Source organism: Bos indicus x Bos taurus, chromosome 17 (genome assembly GCF_003369695.1).
Source record: "Bos indicus x Bos taurus breed Angus x Brahman F1 hybrid chromosome 17, Bos_hybrid_MaternalHap_v2.0, whole genome shotgun sequence".
NCBI classification, from domain to species: Eukaryota; Metazoa; Chordata; class Mammalia; order Artiodactyla; family Bovidae; genus Bos; species Bos indicus x Bos taurus.
Genome location: NC_040092.1, coordinates 2,169,934 through 2,186,269, shown reverse-complemented (window position 1 = coordinate 2,186,269; position 16,336 = coordinate 2,169,934). Strand labels below are relative to the sequence as shown.

The window sequence follows — 16,336 nt, the reverse complement described above, 5'->3', positions numbered from 1 at the left end:
ATGCTCCTGGAAGAACCTTACTCAGAACTGGCTCCAAAAATTCCCACACGCTCGGCTGACTCCCTGGGGGCCGGGATGCCAGGTCATGGCTGGGCTCCTCAGCACTTACCGCCCCCAGGCCCCGCCCCACAAACAGTGCGCGGGGAGATGGAGCAGCAACAAGGGGAGCCCGAGCCAGGGGAAAGCAGGTTCCTGTGCACCCCCTGTGCCCCCTGCTGGTGACTGTGGGGCCAGGAAGACCTGAGCCTGACCCCACCTGGGTCATCAGTGCTGAATGTGAGATGGGGGCCGGTGGTTGGCCCCGCGATCACCCCCTCCCTCCCCGGTGTCCCTAGTCCTCAGAATCCAGGGAGCTGAGCGTCAAGAGCCGCAGCACCGCCCCTCAGCCTGGCTCCCCTCCCTGAAGGCAGCAGCCCAACAAGGAGTGGTCTCAAACCCCTGGGTGGAAGGAGCTGCTGACAGGAGTTGCCCCAGGTGCCCGGGTCAGCGTCAGACACAGAGCAGTGGGGTCAGAGCACCCTGTTGCTGGGTCAGTGGGTAGAGGATACACTCCCCTCACTGATGGGCTCTTGGTTGGAAAACGCAGCTCTTTCCTTCCTCACATTTTCCCACCGTGGACATTCCCCGAGCGCGTCACCAGGGGGCGCTGTGCACCCTCTCGGAACTGGCGGGACCTGAGCACACCAGATGGTCCCCTGACCCGGGCTTGTCCCTGGGCTCAGTGGACTGAGTTGGAGGTCTCAGCAGATGCTTCCTCTCAGGAGAGGGACTTAGAGCCCCGAGCCCTCAAGCTCTGGGAGTGAAGCTGCAAACAGCTCTGAGTACCCAGAATTAGAGGGCATCCTGTTCAGGGTCAACAGACTCTACCCACTTCCCCAGGAGCAGAGAAGGGAGGAGACCCCAGAGCCCAGCCCCCGTCCCTCAGCTCCCCCCTGCCTCCTCTGGCTCCTCTTCAGCGCTTTCCTCCGGGCCCCTCTCCTCCTCTTATGCTTCATGACTTTCCTACCCAATCCCGGGCTCCTGTTTAGTATACAACCCTCCACGTGAGATGGCCTCCAGACGCCCTGTCAGTCCTGACCCCTTAAGCAGCCAGGACGCCATGGACAGACTCATGCTGAAGGGCCTGAGGGGAGGCCACGGTCAGCCCTGAGGTCATGGGGGACACAAAAGTGGATTTTGTCGCTAAGGAGGGGACAGTGCCCAGAGCAGGGAGCAGGATCTGTCCCTGAGAGGCTCTGATCAGCACATCATAGGATGCTTATCTGGACCTGGACGCCAGGGGGCTCCGGGGCAGTTTTTGAGGGTTGGTGTGTGAGAGCTGGGCCCAGTCTCCTGGCACTGCATGGTGGCTTCAGCTCAGGGTGCCCAGCTGTGACCTCCCACCCCTGGACCACCCACAGCAGCACCCCTGCCACCTCCTGGGCACCCTCAGACACAGGGACCTGATCCAGAGCCCGGGGAGGGATCAGAGAGCTGCGCGGTGGAGTATGGGGGCAATGGTGGGGTTATTTGCATGAATGAACACTCCCTCTCTCAGTATGATGAGGGGGCGGAGAGGTGGGGACCCTCCGCTCAGCTGTGGGGCCACAGATGGCAGGACGCCCTGACCGTGTCCACCACGGCCTGGTCCCCTCTGATCCTCACCCTGGTCACTCTCTGCACAGGTGACTGGATGCAGGGACAGGGGAAGGGCCCTCAGAAGACACACGGGCCCTTCTCTCTGCTCTTGTGTCTGGACCCCCGAGTCACCATCTCTGTCTCTCCCCCTTCCAGGATCCTGGGCCCAGGCTGTGCTGACTCAGCTGCCCTCCATGTCTGGGACTTTGGCTCAGAGGGTCACCCTCTCCTGCACTGGAAGCAGCAGCAACACTGGGGTCTTTATGTGAGCTGGTACCAACAGCTCCCAGGAAAGGCCCCCACACTTCTCATCTATGAAAATAGCACACGACCCTCAGCACTCCCAGATTGATTCTCTGGCTCCAAGTCTGGCAAGTCGGTCTCTCTGACCACCTCAGTTCAGTCTGAGGACGACACTGATTATTACTGTTTCTCATGGGCTGACGGATTGAAAGTTTGTACATTGCTTCAGGCCAGAGAGAAGGAGACAAATACCTGCTTCCCCCACAGCCATGGGGCTCCCAGGGCAAGATGTCTGTCCCTCCCTTCCTGGAGTCCCTGAGACCACGGAACCCAGCTCTCTGTGTGTCCCCTGACTGCAGCACAGCTGCCCCCTCAGCCCAACTCCCCTCCCTAGGCAGCGGCACACAAGGGGTGGTCACACGCCCCAGGATGAAGGAGCTGCTCACAGCAGTTGCCCCCAGTTCCCAGGTCGGAGTCAGCAGCACAGAGCAGTGGGGTCAATGCCGCCCTTGCTGGGTCACTGGGCAGCGAATGCACATCCCTGAACTTCCACCACAGCAGCATCTCCGGTTAAAGGAAAAGGAAATGGAACCCAGAGTTTCTTTAAGCAATTTCCACACAGTCCAGGATCCAGTAAAAATCGTCACTTCTATCAAGAACCAGGAAACTAAATAATGAAGGGAAATGAGACAGCATAGACATCACTGGTGAGATGCCTGAGATGATGAAATCAGGTGACAGATGTTTTTAGGGACAAATCATCAAATCTATTTGATGAGCAAATACAAACACTGTTGGGTCCTAAGGAAAAGGAGACAAATGTAGGAAAAGAAGAAAAAGTAGTCAGAATCACCTGAAAGTATAATAGGAGAAATAAAAAAGAAGTATGTGTACACTATCAAAGACGTGTAATACTTATTGCTATTCAATTCACTCATTTGTTTATTGAAAGAGTGTTTGGTGACAGGAAAAAAGAGCGCCCCTGCTTCCTCTCATAAGGCTTCCCAGGTGTCACTCGAGGTGAAGAACCCGCCTGCCAATGCAAGGGACATAAGAGATGTGGGTTCTGTCCCTGGGGTGGGAAGATCTTCTGGAGCAAGAAACGGCAACCCTCTCCAGTGTTCTTGCCTGGAGAATCCCATGGACAGACAAGCCTGGTGGGCTAGAGTCCACGGGGTCGCAAAGGAGTCAGACAGGATTGAGAACCAAGTAACGGAGCGGCATCTTGCTCCCACTCTCACCGCCGTGAACGTTCCCCGGGTGCGTCACCAGGGGGCGCTGTGCCCCTGCTCAGAACTGGCAGCCCCTCAAAGCACCCCCATGGTCCCCTGAGCTGGCCCTGCACCCAGGCTCAGCGGACTGAGTTGGATGTGACAGCAGGTGGTTCCTCTCAGGGGACAGACTCAGAGCCTCGGCCCGCAGGCCTCCTCCTGGGACTGAAGCTGCACCCGGGGCTGAGCACCCAGAAATGGAGGGTGAAGGGGTCAGGTGGTCATGAGTCCCCACCCTCTTCCCAGAAACAGAGGAGGGGAGGAGCCCCCAGAACCACCCCATGCACCCCTCCCGCTCTCCTCAGCCTGCGCCTGCTCCTCCTCATCTCTGCTCAGAGCCTGCCCTCCCGCTCCCCTCATTCATGACTTTCCTCCCAATTCTGGGCCTCGCTCTTTCTACAAACATACACTGTTGGCCTCCACAGTGATGACCAAGCTCATGCTCTTAGAGAGTCATGAACGAGTTTCCAGATCTTCCTGAAACATTCACTTCCTCATCCCCCTCCTTGAACCTCTCTAACCCTTCCTTCCCAAGAAGCCTCAGGTTTCCGGCTCTCAGGTGTGACCCCAGCTCGACCCCTCCCTGTTCCACCCCTGGTTCCCCCTCATTTCCCAGGGGACCCAGTGATACCCACCCAGCAGCTGATTTATCCCATGAATGTTCACACTCTGTCTCGTGTGCCCATCGAGTCAGGATTCAGGAGGGAAGAGAAACCCTGGTCCTGAGACCAGGGAAATGATTCCTGGCTGAGGAGTGTCTGTGCTCAGCTGCTGTGGGACTGACTTTATGCACAGTGAGCCCGGGAGAAGCTGCTGGGGCCCTGGGCTGGGAAAGCAGGCCCTGTCCTGGGGCTCTGCCCCCGGGGCCGTGACTGCTGCTCTGTCTGGACCACGCCTACGTCAGGTTTGCTCCCCATGGTCCTGTCTGAGGTTCCTGAGAACAGCTGATCTGCCTTGTCACGTCCTGTGTCTCATCTCAGATCTGAGACCGACCCATGGCTCTGATAACTCAGCCTGCCCTGTTTCACAGACAGAATGTCCTGCTAAGACATGAAAATCCTTTAGTGGAGATGCCATACATGTCAGAAAGTCTTTAAAATAATCTTATTTAAAGAACAGAATCTACACGGAAAAGTATGTTTTAGAAATAGTACCATGGCAATGCAAAATTAAAACAGAGCCAGAGTGGGACACAACTTAGTGACCGAACCACAACATTTTTTTCAGTTAAATTTAGGCATCTATTCGGAGAAGGCAATGGCACCCCACTCCAGTACTCTTGCCTGGAAAATCCCATGGATGGAGGAGGCTGGTAGGCTTCAGTCCATGGGTCGCTGGGAGTCGGACACGACTGAGCGACTTCACTTTCACTTTTCACTTTCATGCATTGGAAAAGGAAATGGCAACCCGCTCCAGTGTTCTTGCCTAGAGAATCCCAGGGACGGTGAAGCCTGATGGGCTGCCGTCTATGGGGTCGCACAGAGTCAGACACGACTGAAGCGACTTAGTAGCAGCAGCATGATGGCCCTGAGCTCAGGGGGACACAGAAGGAGCATCTGGCCTGGTGCTAAAGAGGGGACAGCACACAGAGAAGGGGGAGGGATCTGTCCTTGAGGGCTCTACTCTCCAGGTCACAGGATGTGTGTCTGGGCCTGGACAAGGGGCGGGGGGTGCTCGGGGTCCATTCCTGAAGGTGGGTAGTGGGAGGCGGAGCTGGGTCCCCGGACAGAGCTCTCTGACAAGCCCTGGTGGCCTCTGCTCAGGGCTCTCAGCTGTGACCTCCCACTCCTGAGACACACAGAACCCACCCCTGACAGCCCTCTGGCCGCCCTCAGGCATAGAGACCTGGCCCAGGGCCCGGGAGGGGTCAATGTGATGCACAGGATCCTGTGCATGAAAGTGTCAGGTAGGTAGAATAGGGAAAAGGGGTCCGAAATGGTGGTGGCTAAAAGACAAGGAGAAGTTCATTAATGCACTGAAGGGGACGACAGAGGATGAGATGGCTGGATGGCATCAGTAAACTCCAGGAGTTGGTGATGGACAGGGAGGCCTGGCATGCTGTGATTCATGGGGTCGCGAAGAGTCGGACACGACTGAGCGACTGAACTGAACTGAAAAGACAAGGAAGGCCAAAGGAAGGTCCAAGGACCAGAGTGAAGAGTCCAGGCAGAACAAACAGCACTCCTGGCTAAGCCCAATTTGTATAGGGCACGTCCAGGTAGAGGAAAAACATATAAAAGGAGGGGCCAAAGCGCTTTCTCATGGACTCTCTCCCACGTGCATGTGCTCTCTCTCACTTTCTCTCTCCTGCTATCTTCTAATAAAATAGAAGTGTAACACTGATTTGCCTAAGAGCTATAACACGGTTTGTCCAAGACCCAAGAGCTGTGGCATGCCGAGGGCTTTAATGTCTGTCGCTCCAAATCTTTGTTGTGACAAGACAAAGAACCGAGGAACATATACTCGCGTGACGTCTATGGTGCTGTGACTCGGGTTTAACCTGGTTGAAACAACCTTCGCTCGGAAGAGGCCAAGCACAGCAGGAGCCCAACTCAGGGAAGCTCCCACGATAGAAGCGGAAGGCGAAGAAACCCAGCGCAGGGGAAGGCCCATCCTGCTGGAAACCGGGACAGCGAAAAACGAACTCAGCAGAAAGCTCACGTGGCCCAGTCTCAGATTCCAGAAGACCTCCGGTTAAGGTAAGAGGTCCTCCCTCCTATGGCTGGAGGGACCTTTACAATCTCTCATTTCTTGTTTCCTCAACCTCCCGTGAACAGGTGGGCGGCAGGGGGCACAACTGAGGGACTCTGGAGAGGCTGCTCCTCAGCATGTCCCAAAGGCGCTATCTGCTGAGCCCCAGTAGCTGTTACACAAGCCGGTGGGGGTTCTTCTGTCCTTTCTCTTCTCTGTGCCAGGGATCAGACCAATGAAACTATGAGCACTGGTCTGATATTTAGCAAATTTTCCGGCGGGCTATGAAGCGGATTCCTTGGCACGTTTTCCCCACTGCTTTTTCCTCCTGTCCTTCAGCTCTCTCCCGGGATTCAAGCCCAGCCAAAGCTAATGAAACTCAGGCTCTGATGCAAAAATTCATTGAGAGACAAAGTGATAAGAGGTGGATTTGTTAGGATCCAGAGAGAAACCACTCTTCAGGGTGTGAACCATTGCCAAGGTATTAGGCCTGGCTAGGTTTTGTGAAGGGATGGAATTCATATGCTAATAAATGAGAGGATCATCTCAGCCATTGGGGAACCACCCTGTCCTCCCTTGTGACCTTGTGCCTTGGAGCTGTCCTGCCACCTCTGGGTGTGTCCTGGCTCATAGATTGGGGATTAAGGTTTACTTGAATTTGACTTGTCATCTTGGACCCAATTGATTTTAATTGATTTACATTATACCCTTGTGCTTTGTCATTCTTTCAAAGGTTGTGCTCTGCCCCCTTCCCTCCTGTTTCATGCTCTTTTCCTGAGCCCCATCCAGACCCACAAGGTTGCCTCTACAATCTTTTGAAGAGACAACCAGAAAATAGCCGGCCTTGGGAGGGAAATACTCTATAATATCCAACCCCTTAATCCTACCCAGCACTGGTCACACTGGAGATCTTGGGGACGCCCAAACTCCAGACCGGGGGGTCCCAGGAGGTCATCATACCTTGACCTGCCTAGGGATCAGTCTTCAAAAGGTTGTCATGCCTCAACCTGTTCCGGGATCCTCTAGTCCCAGGGGTCCCAGGAGGTCGTCGTGCCTCAACCTGCCCAGGGACCCAATTCTCAGGAGGCTGTCATGCCTCAGCCTGCCTGGGGATCTGCACCCTGACCCGGGAATGCCTGGCTCTCAGGTTGCAACAGTTCTGGGTAGGATAAGCTTCAGAAAGACTTACCCCTAAGGAAGTCCACCCATAAAAATCGAAAGAGGTACTGTCTTTCAGATGGGAAATAACCAATCCACTTCCCGGCAGATGCCCTTGAGATGCATCCTTGACAACTGGAAGCTGTTCGACCCTCTAGCTCTAAGGAGAAGTCGTTTGAAATTCTTTTGTGCCACTGTGTGGCCATAGTATCTACTGTGGGGCAAGGAACACTGGCCTGAGGATGGAACTTTAAATTATAATACCATCCTGCAATTAGAATTATTCTGCAAAAGACAAGGGAAATGGACAGAGATCTCCTATGTCCAAATTTTCTTCCGACTAAGAGATATGAAGGAACTCTGTCTTAAGTATGGGATTGTTGTACGCCCTAGAAATGTGCCCACTAGGCAAATGATGTTAGGCACAGGCAACCAAGAAAAGGAGCCCCCTCGTGAAGGCTCACCTCCCACAGCTCCCGAGTTGCCTGGTGCGCCTTCCTCGTACCCAAACGTGCCCCCATATCCGGGAGCACCTCCTCCACAAAAGCCAGCTCGAGTATGTCCCTTAGTTGAAACTGGAGGAGAATTTGGACCAACCCAGGTCCATAAGCCCTTCTCCCTCTTAGAACTAAGGCAGACCAAACAAGACCGGGGAAGCTATACAGATGACCCAGGGAAATATATAGATACATTCCAACATATTACCTTGGCCTTTGACTTGATGTGGGAAGACATCATGGTCATATTTAGTCAAACTTTATCTGATCCTGAACATACCAGGGTCTTAAAGGAAGCCCGAAGGTATGAAACAGGGCTCCACTTGTCCAGTGATAGATACCCAGTAGGGGAAACTGCAGTCCCCTCCTCCGATCCTAGTTGGAATTATAATGACCCTGAGCACATCTGGGAAAGAGATCATTTTCTAATCTGTGTGAAGGCAGGACTGAAAGCAGCCCAGCAAAAAGTAATTAGCTATGCCCGGGTCTCAGCAATAACTCAGGAGCCCAATGAGAACCCCATGCCTTTCTGGAGAGGCTAAAAGAGGCCCTCCAAAAGTTTACCACCCTGGACTTAGACTCTTACGAGGGACAAGTGATTTTAAAGGACAGATTCCTGTCCCAATGTGCATCAGATATCAGAATTAAGTTACAGCAGCTACAACAGCAGGACCCTGCTGCCTCTTTAGATGAGATGGTCCAGACAGCCACCAATACCTTTTATAACAGGGAACAGGAGAAGGAGGCCAAGGCCCAGGAAAAGGAGAGAAAGAGACAAGGCATGCCCAGATGCTGGCCGCCCTCCAGAGAAGCCCTATGGCAAACCCTGAGTCCTTGAAGGACAAGGCACGAGACAAATGCCTGATCTGTAAACAGAAGGGGCATTGGGCCAAAGAGTGTCCAAACCGTGACAAGTCTCCTAGAATGGCTTGCCACAAATGCCGTCAACTGGGACATTGGGCGGCACTCTGCCCTCGGGACCCAAGAGCCTCAAGGTCAAGTGCCAAGCCTACCCTCACGATGGTTCAAGAGGACTGAAGCGGCCCGCTGCAGCCAGCCCGCCTGTCACAGATAACCATCACGGGGCTGGAGCCAAGGGTGCAACTGATGTGGCAGGTAGGTCCGAGAATTTCTTGGTTGACACAGGGGCTACCTACTCTGTCTTGATCTCCTACTCCGGAGCCTTCTCCTCCCAAACCTGTACCATTTTGGGTGCTACAGGAAGAGCAACTACTAAAAGATTCACCCGAGCACTTCTTTGTTGCTGGGATGGACAAATATTTTCCCACCAGTTTCTGGTGGTCCCTGAGTGTCCTACCCCCTTACTGGGAAGAGATATACTCACTAAACTGGGGACCACCCTTGTGATGGGAAGTTTTTCAGCCCCCAGAGCTCTACAGCTCCTGGTTACTACTGAAGAACCCATTACACCTTCAATAGAGAGGGATCAAAAACTATGGGAAGACAAAATTAACCCCCAGGTGTGGGACCAGGGGATTCCTCGATGAGCACACCAAGCTGAACCGGTCATCATTGTCCTCCGAGATCCCACTCAGTTTCCTAACTGGAAACAATATCCTCTCAAAAGAGAGGCTCGGGAGGGACTACAGCCTTTAATAAATAAATTCCTTGCTTGTGGGCTACTGGTCCCTACACCAGTTCGCCATGTAACACCCCAATCCTCTCAGTAAAGAAAAAAAGATGGAACCTGATGAATGGTTCAAGATCTCCAGATCATAAATGAAGCTGTAGTCCCCCTCCATCCCACAGTACCCAATCCCTATGTAATCTTGGGAGAAATCCCATCCAGTGCCAAGTGGTTTACAGTCTTGGATCTCAAAGATGCATTTTTTTGCATACCACTGGCTAAAGAATCCCAATATCTTTTTGCCTTTGAGTGGGAAGCCCCAGGAGGAAAACACCAACAGATGACTTGAACAGTATTACCTCAGGGGTTCAGAGATAGCCCCCACCTGTTTGGACAGGCCCTTAGCTGGTATCTCCTAGATCTGGACCTGGGATCTAATGGGAAAATATTACAATACGTAGATGACCTACTAATCTGCTCTCCAGGTGAGAAAAGTGCCCAACAACATGCAATTCAGGTCCTAAACTTCTTGGCAGAAAGGGGATATAAAGTCTCCCACGCTAAAGCACAGATGGTCGAGACAAAGGTCATTTACCTGGGAGTTCAGATTACACACGGGTCCAGGAGGCTGTCCTTGATCGGGTACAAGGAATCCTCCAGTTGCCCTCCCCCACGAGTCAAAAACAATTGCGAGCTTTCCTGGGGCTAACTGGTTATTGTAGAATCTGGATACCCAATTATGGTCTAATTGCCCAGCCTTTATATGAAAGCTTAAAGGGACGAGATGATTCAATCCCACTGATGTGGGGAACTCCTCAAAAGAAGGCAGAGACTACACTAAAACAGGCCTTAATTCAGGCACCTGCCTTGAGGTTGCCAGACCCAGAAAAAGCACTCCAACTTTATGTCCATGAAAGAGAGGGAATAGCCTTGGGAGTGTTAACTCAGAGGTTGGGATCTGAGCCCCAGCCTGTAGCTTACTTATCCAAGAGGCTCAATCCAACCACCTGAGGCTGGCCCCCCTGCCTTCGCAATCTTGCAGCTATTGCAATCATGATAGAAGATGCTTTAAAACTCTCCTTTGGGGGCAAACTAACTATTTTTACCAGCCACCAAGTAAAACAACTCCTAAGTGGGAGAGGCCATTTATGGATGTCTGATCAAAGAATCCTCAGATATCAAGTAATGCTGATGGAAAATCCATGCCTCACTATATCCCCTTGTGAGGTTCCAGCCACCCTCCTCCCTACCCCCGCGGGCTCTCTCCCCTTTCACTCTTATCTAGAAACCTTGGACCACTGGAAAAAACCCCGAGAGGGATTGTCAGAAGATCTCCTGACCAATCCTGAGGAAATCTGGTACACTGATGGAAGCAGCTTTGTCTTGGGTGGAAAAAGAAGAGCTGGGTACGCAGTAGTCTCCAGTTTTGAGACCATAGAGGCTAAGCCTCTGCCACCAGGTACTTCAGCCCAACTAGCTGAGTTCATAGCCTTGACTCGAGCTTTAGAGCTGGGAAAAAGAATAGCCATTTACACTGACTCCAAGTATGCCTTTCTGGTGCTACATGCACATTTGGAAAGAAAGGGGCCACTTGACCACCCGAGGGTCCCCAATCAAATATGGTGATCAGATTCTTCGACTCTTGGAGGCAGTCCATCTGCCCACTGAGGTTTCAGTCTCCCACTGTAAAGGACACAAAAAGGGAGCACGGAAGCGGCACGAGGGAACCAAGCAGCTGATCAGGCAACTAGGAGAGCAGCATTACAGAACCATGACCTAATAGGGATTGCCACCTTAGTTCCACAGACTAATTTGCCAGAAACTCCTTCATTTGCATGAAAGGCCCCGCCCCCTCTCAGGGTATGAAGAGGGGAAGGAGCGGTGTGGGGACGCTCTGCTCAGCTGTGGGGCCACAGAAGGCAGGACGCCCTGACCGTGTCCACCATGGCCTGGTCCCCTCTGCACCTCACGCTGGTCGCTCTCTGCACAGATGACTGGATGTGGGGACAGGGGAAGGGCCCTGGGAAGATTCACAGGCCCTGCTCCCTGCTCTCCTGTCAGGACCCCAGAGTCACCATGTCTGTCTCTCCACCTTCCAGGATCCTGGGCCCAGGCTGTGCTGACTCAGCCGCCCTCCGTGTCTGGGACTTTGGGTCAGAGGGTCACCCTCTCCTGCACTGGAAGCAGCAGCAACACTGCGGTCTTTATGTGAGCTGGTACCAACAGCTCCCAGGAAGGCCCCCAGAGTCCTGACCTGTGAAAATAGCAAACGACCCTCAGGACTCCCAGATTGACTCTCTGGCTCCAAGTCTGGCAGCTCGGCCGCGCTGACCACCTCAGTTCAGTCTGAGGACGACACTGATTATTACTGTTTCTCATGGGCTGATGGATTGAAAGTTTGTACAGTGCTTCAGGCCAGAGTGGAAGGAGACAAAAACCTGCTTCCCCCGCAGCAATGGGGCTCCCAGGGCAAGATGTCTGTCCCTCCCTTCCTGGAGTCCCTGAGACCACGGAGCCCTGCTGTCTGGGTGTCCCCTGACTGCAGCTCAGCTGCCCCCTCAGCCCGACACCCGTCCTTAGGGCAGCGGCACACAAGGGGTGGTGACCCGCCCCTGTGAGAAGGTCTGCTGACAGCAGTTGCCCCCGGTTCTCAGGTCAGAGTCGGCAGCACAGAGCAGGGGGGTCAGTGCCACCCTTGCTGGGTCACTGGGCAGTGTATGCACATCCCTGAGCTTCCGCCACAGAAGCATCTCCTGTTAAAGGAAAAGGGAATGGAACCCAGAGTTTCTACAAGCAATTTCCACACAGTCCAGGATCCAGTAAAAATTGTCACTTCTATTAAGAACCAGGAAACTAAGAATTGAAGGGAAGTGAGACGGCATAGACATCAATGCTGAGATGCCTCAGATGAGGAAATCAGGTGGCAGATATTTTTGGGGACAAATCCTCAAATCTATTTGATGAGCAAATACAAACACTTTAGGGTCCAAAGGAGAAGGAGATAAATGGAAGGGGGAAAAATGAATCATGAGAACAAGATAGTCAGAATCACTTGAAAATACAATGGGTGAAAATAAAAAAGAATTCTCTGTACAGTATCAAAGACATGTAATATTTATTATTTGATTCATTTATTTGTTCACTGACAAAGTATTTGGTGACAGAAAAAACAGGCAGCCCCTCCTTCCTCAAAGGCTTCCCAGTTTTCATGAGTGGTAAAGACCCACTTGCCAATTCAAGAGACATAAGAGATGTGGGTTCTATCCCTGGGATGGGAAGATCCTCTGCAGCAAGAAACGGCAACCCACTCCAGCGTTCTTGCCTGGAGAATCCTATGGACAGACGGGCCTGGTGGGCTACAGTCCATGGGGTTGCAAACGAAGCAAGACAGGATTGAGATCCAAGCAACTGAGCAGCAGCTTGCTCATCAGGCCACCACCGTGAACGTTCCCCGAGTGCGTCACCAGGGGGCGCTGTGCACCTGCTCAGAACTGGCAACCCTTCAACAAACGCACCTGAGAAGGCAATGGCACCCCACTCCAGTGCTCTTGCCTGGAAAATCCCATGGACAGAGGAGCCTGGTAGGCTGCAGTCCATGGGGTCTCGAAGATTCAGACATGACTGAGCGACTTCACTTTCCCTTTTCACTCTCATGCATTGGAGAAGGAAATGGCAACCCACTCCAGTGTTCTTGCCTGGAGAATCCCAGGGATGGGGAGCCTGGTGGGCTGCTGTCTATGGGGTCGCACAGAGTCGGACACGACTGAAGTGACTTAGCAGCAACAGCACGCCGACATGGTCCCCTGATCTGGTCCTGCCCCTGGGGTCAGCAGCCTGAGTTGGAGGTGACAGCAGGTGCTTCCTCTCAGGGGACACTCAGAGCCGCAGGCCCCAGGCCTCCTCCTGGGAGTGAAGCTGCACACGGGGCTGAGCACCCAGAATTGGAGTGTGAAGGGGTCAGGTGGTCATCAGTCCCCACCCTCTTTCTAGAAAGAGAAGAGGGGAGGAGCCCCCAGAGCCCACCCCATGCACCCCTCCAGCTCTCTCAGCCTGCTCCTGCTCCTTCTCATCTCTTTGCTCAGAGCCTGCCCTCCCGCTCCCCTCATTCATGACTTTCCTCCCAAGCCTGGGCCTCTCTCTTTCTACAGACCTACACTGTTGATCCTCATGGTCATGACCCAGCTCACTCTGTCAGAAGATCATGGACGTGTTTCCAGACCTTCCTGAACTGGACAACCACTCTCTTGGCCCCTCCTTGAACCTCTCTAACCTTTCCTTCCCGAGAAGCCTCAGGTCTCTGGCTCTCAGGTGTGACCCCTACTCGTCCGCTCCCTGCTTCTCCCCGGGTTCCCCTCATTTCCCAGGGGATCTTGAATCCTTTGCGTAGATGACTTATTCCCTGAGTCCTCACACTCCGTCCTGTGTGCCCATCGAATGAGGAATCAGGAGGGGAGAGAAACCCTGGTCCTGAGACCTGGAGATGATTCCTGGCTGAGGAGTGTCTGTGCTCAGCTGCTGTGGGACTGATTTTATGCACAGTGAGCCCGGGAGAAGCTGCTGGGCCCTGGGCTGGGAAAGCAGACCCTGTCCTGGGGCTCTGCTCCCAGGGCCGTGACTGCTGTTCTGTCTGACCATGTCTATGGTCCTGTCTGAGATTCCTGAGGACAGCTGATCTGCCTTGTCATGTCCTGTGTCTCTTCTCAGATCTGAGACCGAGCGATGGCTCTGATAACTCAGCCTGCCCTGTTTCACAGAGAGAACGTCCTGCTACGACATAAAATCCCCAGTGGAGATGCCATACATGTCAGAAAGTCTTTAAAATTATCTTATTTAAAGAACAGAGGCTACAAGAAAAATTATGTTTTAGAAATAGTACCATGGGAATGCAGAATTAAAACAGAGACAGAATTGGACACAGCTTAGTGACTTAACAACATTTTCTTCAGTTAAATTTAGGCATCTATTTTAAGTGATGACCTTAGATTTTAATTGAAAATGTCAAAATCACACATCCACTGTGTAACACTCACATGCACTGCAGGGTAAGCTACAGTTGGCTGCTGTTTTCTATCCAAATACATCCTGAAGGTATAATTTCAAGACCACTTTGGGGAAAGTTGAGTCAAGAGCTCTATCACCAGGTCAGGATGTGTGCTTGGGCCAGGACACCAGGGGGCGCTCTGAGGCCTTTCCTGAGAATTGTTGGGTGGGGGTGGCGGTGGAGCAGACACCAGACCCCTGGTACTTTCTGATGCCTTAAGATCTGGATTTCCAGGTTTTAAATCCCATACCAACAAGCCCCAGGAAACCCCGTCCCTGATAATACACTGGGGTCCCTCAGGCACAGGAAGCTGAGCCAGTTCCCAGAGGTGATCAGAGCATTGTGGGGGTTGGGGAGGTGATTTGCATGAAAGGCCCCGCCCTCTCTCAGTATATGAAGAAGGGAAGGAGCGGTGTGGGGAAGCTCTGCTCAGCTGTGGGGCCACAGACGGCAGGACGCCCTGACATATCCACCATGGCCTGGTCCCCTCTGCTCCTCACCCTGGTCGCTCTCTGCACAGGTGACTGGATGGGGGGACAGGGGAAGGGCCCTGGGAAGACACACTGGCCCTGCTTCCTGCTCTTTCCTGGACCCCCGAGTCACCTTCTCTGTTTCTCCCCCTTCCAGGATCCTGGGCCCAGGATGTGCTGACTCAGCCGTCCTCCGTGTCCGGGTCCCTGGGTCAGAAGGTCTCCATCACCTGCTCTGGAAGCAGCAGCAACGTTGGATATGCCAATTATGTGAGCTGGCACCAACAGAAACCAGGATCGGCCCCCAGAACCCTCATCTATGGTGCGACCAGTCGAGCCTCGGGGGTCCCTGACCAATTCTCCGGCTCCAAGTCTGGCAACACAGCGACTCTGACCATCAGCTCGCTCCAGCCTGAGGACGAGGCTGATTATTACTGTTCATCTTATGACAGTAGCAGCAATATTGGCACAGTGCTCCAGGCCACGGGGGAAGTGAGACAAAAACCTGCTCTCCCGCAAGTCATGGGCCTCCTGGGGCTGAAGCATCTTCTGCCAAAGCAGCCACTTATGTTGTCTGTTTGATTTAAGACGGGTTCTCAGCCCCACAACAGGAACTTGGTCAGGAAATCCTTTCAGTTCTGCTTCATTCTTCCCTTTTCCGAAGGCTTTTCTTTCACAAGCACATATTATATGATTATCTGAAGTTCAGCAGAAGGCCCTGAATGCCAGAGGCAGGTCCTGGCAGACAGAGTCCATGACGGTCAGGTCAGAACCAGAGAGACAGCGTCCAGCTGTGTCTGCTTCAGGACACTTCAGCTCCTTGGCCGTCCCTGGGCTAAGCTGAGGCCCAGGCTGCTGCTCTTGCCTTTCCTGTGACCGCCTCTCAGGCTCCCCCAGGGCTCCAGGCCTGCGGGGACTAGACCAGGACTCCATCTCACTGGGGGAGGTGGGGCAGCCCAGGGGCTTCCTGCTCAGCCTCTGCTGGACCTTCTGCTGCTGCTGCCCCTGGGTCCAGGTCATCGGGGGGTCTGCCCGAGCACGGAGGCCCCTCCTCTCCCCTCTGTCCTCAAAGTCCCTCCAGCAGCCCATTCCCAGGACAGGGTCTCAAAGGACACATAATATGGTCTCCCCATCACTGAGGACACAGGGTCTGTTAGTTCTCTATCTCAGTGTTCGAGGTTGGGGTCCGTCAGCATATCTCAGCCCTGGGAGGGCCCCACGCCCTCGGGCCTCTCTCCTGCACAGGGAGCAGGTCCTGCTCTCAGCCTCCTCTGTCCCCTCGTGGTGTCCGGGGCTCAGGCAGCAGGGACTCAGCCAGGGTGGATGACTCTATGGACGCTCAGCCACACTCACGTGCCTGGGAACAGCAAGACCGTTGGCACCAAGGGGGCGACTTGGCTGCCGTGTCAGTCGTGCTGAGTCCCAAGCTCTGAGCACAGGAGTCACAACCCGCCCGCAGGGTCTCAGCGAGGCTGGCGGGCTCTGGGTGGGTGGGGCCCAGCCCGACAATGAGGCTGATTGTTCCTACGCAGCTGGGACTCAGCCCTGCTGCTCACAGGAGGCCTCAGGCCAGGAGGAAGTGACCCCAACCCTGAGCTCCCGGCCTTACCCGCACGTGGGGTCACTGAGCACAGGTCACACGCCTGTGTCCTGCTCCCTGTCACTGCCCTTTCACACTCACATGCGGGGTCTGCACGTTGGCCGCCTGGGCTGTGGGGCCACAGTTAACAGTGATGAATTTTGGGAGATGTGGGACTCAG

General features: G+C 53.8%; 1 protein-coding gene and 1 gene segment (V, D, J or C); both read left to right on the top strand.

The window, feature by feature from the left end:
- LOC113907274 (immunoglobulin lambda-1 light chain-like) overlaps nt 1–16,336 on the top strand; it is a 320,444-nt gene that overhangs the window by 99,776 nt on the left and 204,332 nt on the right. The gene's annotated exons all lie outside the window — the stretch shown is intronic.
- On the top strand, nt 14,529–16,059 carry LOC113907277. The segment is given in 2 exon segments: nt 14,529–14,626; nt 14,734–16,059. Coding segments are annotated over 2 exon segments (471 nt in total).